Genomic DNA, 9,401 nt, shown 5'->3' with positions numbered 1-9,401 from the left:
CTGGATCTGCTTCGGCTCCTGGTACAAGTTTGGCCAGCACTCTGAGGTGCTGTAAGCCATACCTCCACTGCCATATACTCCGTGAGCTGTGTGGCAGTGGAGAATCGCTAGGGAACAGGGACTGCACCAGGCACACCAATCCCCGCCCAGGTCCCTGCAGAACACCCCCAATGCATCACCTGTGCCAGGTGCTCCTGCAAAGCTGGGTCTACACCTGTCAGGAAGGGCTTTCCACCCAGTGGTATTCACCACTGGGGCTCATGCTTGGCAATGCTTCATTTGCACCAGTTTTGCTAGCTAAAGGAACAATAATGATTGTTTGAATTTGGTCCAAACCACTTTCTAAAGTTAAGAGCAAGTCACCAGCCATGGCAATGGTTTGTTCACACTTTAGCTAGTACTAACCATAAAAAAGATGAATAACTTTGTTGCTTCCTCATACACAAACAAATAGGGTTGCATGAAAAATCCCTTCTTCTGTAGGAAGCCATGGTTCAAGTATATTCTTCTTCAAGCTATACATCTTCCAGGAGTCTCAACACAGAGTCAGCGTTCTCAGCAAGATTTTCAACCTGAGTTGTCATGCATGGGAATTCATGTAAGAGCATGTGATGCTTCCCAGAGGTACCCAGAGCTGTATGGCTCCTCTCTACCACTTGCCTGTAGCATGAGGAAGCCTTGTCTGTACCTGCGAGGGGTCAGTTACCCAACTCCACCAGCCACTGGCAACACAAGCCCTCCCCTCTTAACCTATGCAGACTCTGGTGTCCCTCTGCAGGTTAGTGATAGGCACACCCAAGCACCCCGCTGGAGTATCCCACCCCTTTTCCACTGGACACTCACAGAATTCACAGATCCACTGTTCCCAAAGGAATAGTACACCCCAGCGTACCAGTTTTGTCTTTGGATCACCGTTCTCCTTAACACATAGCACTTAGATATGTTTATAATGAAAACAAGTGTATTTATTTAACAAAGCATAGAGATTCTTTACAAGATTGCACTTGTACGTACACACACACAGATAAATATAAAAAGAGAGTGTGTGTGTGTGTGTGTGTGTGTGTATGTATATATATATATGTGTATATATATATATATATATATATATATATATATATATATATATATACACACACGTATATAAAAATCCCAAATGAAGGAGAAACTTTCCAGCATTCATGGTAAGAAACTTTGCTGAACACATGTGGGAGCAGATGTTCAGCAGAACAGTGGCACAGAACTCTTACATCCCTCCATCCAGTATAGTTATTCCCACAGCTTAAACAGTTAAAAAGCTCTGGTACCATTTAGGCTTTTTTAAATCTCTGGGTATGCATACCTGCTGAGAGGTGGTCCAAACAGGTGCTGGGATATACTGCAGTCCTTCTAAAGATTGCATCTGATGACATTTGTTGTGAAATTTATAATTGCAGCCTCAAAGCCCAGAGGAAGAGGGTGTTTTCTCCAAAATTCTACTTCAACTAAGAACGTTCAAAATGTTGGAGTGACAATTTTGGAATTGTGGTTTTGTTACCCAAAGCATGCCATGGAAAATTGACTTGTGCATGTTCTCTGATTGTAAAATGAAAGTTGCATAATCCAACTGAACCATCCTTAACAAAATAGCATGATGCCTGGCCATTCTATTGTACTAATTCTCCAGTATAATGCCATAAAAATTAGCAGTGATTCAGTTGAACACTCACCACTAAATGTAACGTTGATTATAAACCTGGTACCAACTCTCTATATATTTCAGTTTGTCTAGTAAATGCTCAGCTGATTTGCAGTCACTAATTTTATGACATGCTTAAGCACGGACATATTTGTAAAACTCCAGACTTTACTTAACCACTCAAGTACAAATTCTGCCTTCAGGTAATCAAATGCAACCCACAAAGACTTATGTGGGATTTATATACAGTTACATGAAGGCAAAATTTAGCCTTAAATCATAGCAGTTAACTAACACAAGACAACTTGAATTCTGTCATCAATCTCCAATGGTTTTTTATAAGCTCTCCATGCCCCGTTCTTAAAAAAAATTAACAACACTCACACACAAATACAGCAATGCTTTTGGTGCCTTAAATAGACTAGCTTGTGCATGTTACATTTTCCTGAAAAAGCACGGTTTAGACATGCTACAAGGTGGGGGGGTTGTTTGTTTGTTTTGGGGGGGCGTTTAGGAAGGGGAGACAATATGTCCATGTTAACTGTTATATTTCAAACACAATCCATACAATGGGCATGATTGTTATTTACCCTAAGGCCCCTTACCCTGACATTGTAGTATGAAAGTGTGATAGTTTGGATGACACCCAACCCCAGTGAGTTCATTATTTATTACTAATTACTATCATTTTCTTCCTCTGAGTTCACTGTTCTTCACTAGTGAACATGTTGCCCTTTACATCTTTCATATTCTAATTCCAGTGCTCTTTCTCTTTAGTTAGGTAGCTCCAGGCACTTTAGTGATATGGGTACTGTGAAATAATGAATACAGACACTGAATAGTAATAGAATATTGTTAATATCAAAGAGCATAGCATAGTTTGCATATACAAATATGTGTTTGGAGGAATGTGTGTTTAATAAAACCTGGTTTTTACATAAATAAAACCTCACACACACTGCTTACTGTGTGTTCAAAAAGATACATGCAAAGTTTAGCTAGTATTGGGTATTTTATCAGCCATGTACCTGGTAGGAATGTAGGTGTAGCCATTAAACATTTTAATAGAGTAAGTTGACATGTTTTTTTCAAACCTTTTTCTAGACCGTACTGATTTCCATTATCAAAACATTAAGGCCGTATAAAGTACATGATTCCACCGGGTCATTATGTGTTGGGTGGAACTGCAAGTGGTAGGAAAATATTGGCTATGAGAAGTAATAACAAAAAAAAAAAAAAAAGGTTACCCTTTCTGAGGGATCAGGCTGCAGGCTGGGATAGCATTTCATGAGGTGAGTAAATAAAATGTTAACTGCCTTTGTGGCTGATAACCATCTTAAGGAGCTCCTGAGTTTCTTCTGTTTGTTGACAGATTTGCTCAAGATGCTCTATCAATTGACTCTGGCTGAATGCAGATGAAAATTCTGGATCTGAGAACAGAGGAAAACCAGGGTATGATTGTCCAGCCCACGTAACTGAAGTGGTCTATTCACACACACATTCTTCCCTTAAAATTTCTTTAGAAATTAGATTTTTTTGTTTTGTTTGCACACTGGATAGAAAGGTACGCAGTTGAGTCATTATTCATGATACAAATGCACTATAGTTTCCCATAAACTCCATCCTATGTAAACAATATCTCCTTACCACACAAGGGAGAATGATGACTCTATCATTAGCCATCTGAGCACTGGGCCTTCTGCATCAGTGGAAAGTAGCACACAAACTTTCCCACGAAGGTGAGGAGCTGAGTCCAGTGTTGAATACAGCCTCCCACATAACAGCAAAGAAGGAAACAACTAGGCTGCTGAACTGGCTGACAGTTCCTATTGTTTTGTTTTTTACTATTTTGGAAGCAATTCTTTCAACTTCTTTCTACTTCCCCATCCCCCCAAAATACTATAAAAATGTTAAGGGGCTCAGTCAAAACTAGTAGCCCTAATTTATGAGACCTACTAGTTTTAGTTTGGTTTGGTAGGCATTCCTGATCAGACATTTGAGAACAGAACAGTGGTACCTTTCAGCAGTCTACATGCCAAGTAGTTTGAATTTTCTGCATATAGCAATCCTCGTTTCGCATAATTGGGTAGATGTGGAGAAAGGCTTGTTGCTAAGCCAAGTAATATTTTAGGCCCATCAGCCTGGAAAAATGTCCATAAATAAAAAAGCAAAATGGTGGTAAAGACAGACCATTATTCATTCTCTCAGCTCTTGTGCTAAGGATAATAATTTACTGCGAATGAGTGAAAATGTAATGCACAAGCACTAACCAGGAGGTTATTGGGTGTGTTCTTTGTCCATTTTGACATTTTTCTAAGACAAAGAGCATGTCCGGTTCCATCTGGACAAATATCCATACACAAGAGTTTCTATTTCCCATTGACTGGCTATACTGTCCCAATAAAGCCTATTCCATTTTCAAAAAGTAAAATGGCACCAGTTTGCCTTTATTTTAGAAAAATCATTTTGGTAAGTGTGTCTTAAAAGAGCCAAGGTAATTGCTACCCATGAGGCTACACTTTCTCTCTCTCTCTCTCTCTCTCTCTCTCTCTCTGATTCAGTGAATAGAGCTAATCCCCAGTAGGCAGTAGCACTGTCAGTTACACTTACTGTATGCAACGCTTTTTTACCAGGCAGTGACTGTATTACTTCGATATGAGTGGACTGGGCAGAATTCAATTTTTATTTCTTGGTTATTTTGACAGGTAATATCAATTTTTTTTAATGATTGATTTATAGTTTATAGTGCAAAATTCTGGGGTTTAGACATTTTATTTTTATTGATTTCAATGTTTACGGTTGCAGGAAATGATGGGGGAGGGTCAAATAGTTATTATTTAATGACAGTCACCGTTGAGATTCAAAAAGTTAAAACTTTATAATGGTTAAAACACAAATTGTCAATATCACATGTCAAAATATATAAAGTAAATTTCCTTAAATCAAACTCCAATAATTTCTCAAACAGCATTTATCTTTCTTTGCTTATCTGTAAATTATGATTATTATCTCTGCTAATAATTTTTTCATTGGTTTGTGTGCACAGCAAAATCAACATTTACTGATAAAAATCTAATCCTTCCAAGCCTGGATATGAGCAGTTAGGATTGAGCTGTGCCTTGCAGTCTAGGTACTGATAGTGAGCACTGTTGAATCAAGGGACATACCTTCCAGTAGTTTGCCCAGTGTAGAAATTCCCAGCTGCTGAAAGCGAATCTCTTGGTGGTTGAGAAAATTCATGAGGTAGCGTTGGACTTCCTCCATGTGGCATTTCAGCAGAGACCTCACTTTATCTACATCAATGGGGGTAGGGTGAGAGAGGCAGAAACAATTTAAAGTGAACACTTATTTGTTATGGGTTTCATAAGGCAACATTTTTAATCAAATGAGGAATTTGATACTATTTCAAAATGTGTGTTGACTCAGCTATTTCCTCTCCCCTTTCCAACTACACATTGTGTTCCAATTTTAATGGATAATAAAATAAATGTTATAAACCCATTAGTGTCAATAATATTGCAGTTAAAATTGTATGCAAGGTTTCTACTGACCCGGCTGCTGCCCTAGGAGCCTGATATACGGTACTTGTAGAGTGTACTTCTCAAACTATTGATCAGCCTTTCACACTCTCACCTAGTCTGTAAATATTTCAAAAGCTCCGTGCATGGTTAGTGCTTGCAGGCAGCATTTGTTTCTCTGGATAAGATTCTTCTTTAGTGTAAGATGTTTGATGTGGGGATTGAAGTAGGTTTGAATTTTTTCCCTTGCTAGAAACTTTCATTCCAGACTCTAATATCTGTCAGGTCAGAGTGGGAGAGAATTTGGAATTTAACTACCCCTTTCATTGGAGAGAGGTGTCGAATAAGATTGAATATTTTTGCTCCATTTCTGTTGTTTATATAATATATATAAATCCTATTTTGGAAGTTGAAAAGATCTAAATTTTATGGAGCAAGTACATTGGACACACAGGTATCTCTTCTCTGCAGATAATGCAATGCTCTTTTCATTATCCGTCACTGTAATTCAGAGATCACTGGCTAAATTCTCAGAGGTCTGCTTTCTTGAGTGTTCCAATTAAGTTTTATTCCAGAACTAAGGTAATTTTGTTGGCTCAGGAAGGCTCTGTTGGTTAGTGGACGGAGTTAAGTTAAACTTCTTGAGCCAAATCCTTTCTAACGCAACTACTTTGTAATAAAGTATCCAGTCTCTGCTACCTATTCCCAGCCATATTATATGGACTAAAGTACTTGGTAGGTGGGCAAGGAGAAAGAAGACTGATGATATTTCCTGTCTGGAATATGTTCAAAATTATTTCCTTCCCCCCCCAAAGGTGAGAAATGCCATACACCATCCCATCCTCTTGCCCATCTTGCTTCAGAATAATCACTGCAGAATGTGCACGACCAACTAGCAGCTGGTTGTAGTGGTTAGAGCAGGAGACTAAGCACCAGAGCCTCTGCTAGTGTAAATTGGTCTGGTTCCATGGAATCAGTACCTGGAGTTCTATTACTGCCTCCGCCATGAATTTACTATGTGACCACAGCTAAATCCATCTCTCAGGGCCCAAGTTTCCCCTTCTATAAAATGGGGGCAGTAATGCTTACCTAGCTCACCAAGGTATTTTGAGGCTCAACAGTATTTGTGAAGCGTTTTGACATCAGATGAAGCGTGCTATGAAAATGTTAATGATTATTTAGTGACTGAAGGCCAAACCCTTTTTGAAAAGACAGTCGACATTTCACTTTACACAATATAAATGTGTCAGAAATGTAATTAAACTCTATGCATAACATTTACCGTGACACATCATGTGTCGGACAATGGAGGCAGCTTGAAATGATGCCTCTGTATGTTCCCGTTGCCCAGCCAATCTCACTAGGCGCTTTATCAGGGGTCCATTCATCCATTCTAGCAAGTGTAATGTGGCACCTTCTGGGAGACAGGAAGCAACAAAAAGGCTACATAAAGACATGCAAGTAAGCTGTAAAAACAAAACAAAATAAAAAAAACCCCAGGGCTTTAGAAATGCATCATCCAGAAGGCCAAAAGCCAGACTGTCTGTCTAAACAGGACAGCCCAACGCCCTTTGCACAGCTGGAGGACCAGAATGAATGCATGCAGTACTTTTGAAAAGCATCTTCTGGGACCTAGTACCCACATCCTCAGGCTGTGAATTCAGTGAAAATTTGGCCTATAGAAAGGCTGATAATTTTCATAATGTGATTCATCTGTTCAGAACACATTCTGTTTTATGTGAAACAAAGCCATTTGGCATGGTTGTCTCAACCTGCCCAGTCACCACTGGATGAGTGTCCACCTCACAAAACTAACCGCCACCAATCACCAGCCTTGCTGGTAGTCACAGCTGGGAGGCAAAAACACTGAATGGTCATGAGACTGAAATACCCTCCCAACCCAAAGGTGCTCATTCCGGGTCATGGTTGTGGCCTATTGAGGGCAGTGTGGGAAAGCATGTACTGCTCCTCTCGCACCCACCGCTGCTCTCCTGAGGGTAAAGGGAGGGTTTTCATCTCCAGGACTGTCCGTCTGGAACCTCTAACCAATACAAAATCCACATGCAAAAATTAAAAAAAGCAAAAGCAAAGTCACTTTGCTTTTTAGCTGTTTCTGCTTTCTGAATTGGTCTTTGGTGCTATAAAATTAATTATCTGAAATAAATGGAAATATACATCAGGGTCACAACCAGTGGAATCAGTGTCATTACAATTAAACAGATAAGCCAGCTACACGAGCAATATTAGACAAAGTGAATTTTGATCAGAGCAGTTTTTAAAAGCTGAAACAGTTCAAAAGACAAGAATTCAAACAGTAGGGCCTATTTCTCCTACAAGTGGGATCAGTATACACTCACTGAAGTTAATAGCAAAACTATCCCATTGACTTTATTGGGAGCAAAAATGGGTCCCTCTGTGTGTGTGCACTCGCACATCTCTGTTTAGCAACAATGAGAGATGTGTGCACCGTGTGAGATCACGCTGCTTGCTATGGGATTGCTCCCTTACCATGCTTTGCCAGCTCAGCAAGAGAACATGTCACGTAATTAAGAGATTCTTCTTGAATTTCGGTAGACAGGATAGCCTGGAGGAGTCCTTCCACACATGGACTTTCAATGATTCTCTATGAGGAGAAAGAGATGATATTTAGCTCTTTTATAGTGCTTTGTAACTTCCAAGGACTTCACAAACATGAACTAATTCATAGAATGCTGAGGACAAAATGGGTCAATACTAACAATTGCTACCTGCTTACCCATAATAGACAAGATGCATTGTGCTGGTGGGAGAGAGGTCAAGCTTGACGCTCATCTTGGATTTTCTGGGACCATGCTGATTTCAACAGAGCTGTCACACAAGCTCTGTCTATGGGATGGTCACAGGACCTCAGATCACTTATAAAGCCAAAAAAACTTCATGTTGTGAGTCATTGTGTCAGGATGTGTTTTTTATTGCAAGGTCATTGTGTGCTGATGTTTTGATGTGGACCAAAAAGTCACCACTGGATAAGTGTCCACCTCAATTCAATATATCGAATCACCATATGCCATGCAACACAGAAGCTTATTATTTTTCTCGTAATTACCTCCACATTTTTGACAACTTTCTGGCATTCAAATGCTCAGATCTATACAAGATATTTTAGGTGTGGTCTTACCAGAGCCAAACAGCAAGGGAATGTTACTTCTCTGGAGTGTGACATGATGGTTCTCCATATGCAGCCAAACCTTGCAATGTCATATCGCATTGTGAATTGCTTAAACATATTTTTGTGCATCTATTTCCTTTAAGGTGCAGTGTGGGAAAAATAGCTTTTAAAAAAATTAGCACATTTATCCAGCGAGCCATAACTACCTCCAGGGTGTCATGGCCCTTGGGGCTTAGGAGGATTTAGGACACCCTGTTGCAGAGAACTGTGTGTATCCAAGGGAAAACAATTAGTAAATGTGCCATAGGATGTTAATGCTATTGTGATGTTTTGGGCCATTAGGACTAGACTTCAGTGCATACACAGTAACATTAGCATCCTATGAAACTTTTTAAGTTCTTCCTTGGATACAAGTTCTTCTAAACCCAAGGACCATGAAACCCACTCTCTGCCATAATTTTCTCACTGGAAGAAAAACTCATTGGCATGGCTAGGCCACAAGGACAGGTTCAGACCTCTGGAAGAGGTTTGAGGAACCATCATTCCAACCTTCAGATCCTGGTCAGATCTGGTGGATCCTACAGGCTGGAGCTCCTGACGTGCAAATGGGCAGGAGTTCCTTCTTTCAGCAGTGTGAAGGTAACAAGAGAATAGTTGGATTCCTCGCTGCACCTAAAACAATGATAGCGGGGAGAGTTGTGATGGCTTGGTATCTGTCTGTACATGTCTGTAATAACGTGTGACCTCCAATTGACAGCATAACCATCATTGTGAAATATGTGACCTACATTTTGAGCATGTCAGTGTAGTTTTCCCAGTTTGGACTTTGGTAAGTGCCTAACTGGAGCTTTACAGCATATGAGTTAGTCACACAATAGAGAACACAGAAATCTTAACTAAGGGCAGGATCTGCTCCAGCTTCCCTCTCTCCCATCATGGACCACTGCCAGACAACAGAAGGACTGCCCGAGAGGCCTACCCAGCTGACACACTGGCTGGCCTAGGACTCACAAATAGCTGCGAGCACAGACTCTGGGGAGAGCAGGTATGGGCTTTT

General features: G+C 40.2%; 1 protein-coding gene across 1 annotated transcript in view; it reads right to left on the bottom strand.

The window, feature by feature from the left end:
- Positions 1 to 2,579: 2,579 nt before the first annotated feature.
- The window catches only part of LOC141984929 (uncharacterized), a 45,741-nt gene continuing 38,919 nt past the window's right edge, over positions 2,580 to 9,401 (bottom strand). The window contains exons 11-14 of the mRNA XM_074948487.1: positions 7,705 to 7,819; positions 6,479 to 6,613; positions 4,846 to 4,971; positions 2,580 to 3,108 (exon numbers count right to left, since the gene is read on the bottom strand). Of these exons, the coding sequence (XP_074804588.1) occupies positions 2,987 to 3,108; positions 4,846 to 4,971; positions 6,479 to 6,613; positions 7,705 to 7,819 (498 nt within the window). The 3' untranslated portion in view covers positions 2,580 to 2,986. The remainder of the gene's footprint in view (positions 3,109 to 4,845; positions 4,972 to 6,478; positions 6,614 to 7,704; positions 7,820 to 9,401) is intronic.

The sequence above is a fragment of the Natator depressus genome, chromosome 3, assembly GCF_965152275.1.
Source record: "Natator depressus isolate rNatDep1 chromosome 3, rNatDep2.hap1, whole genome shotgun sequence".
NCBI classification, from domain to species: Eukaryota; Metazoa; Chordata; order Testudines; family Cheloniidae; genus Natator; species Natator depressus.
The sequence above is the reverse complement of the archived record's forward strand: the minus strand, read 5'-3'. Positions and strand labels throughout refer to the sequence as shown.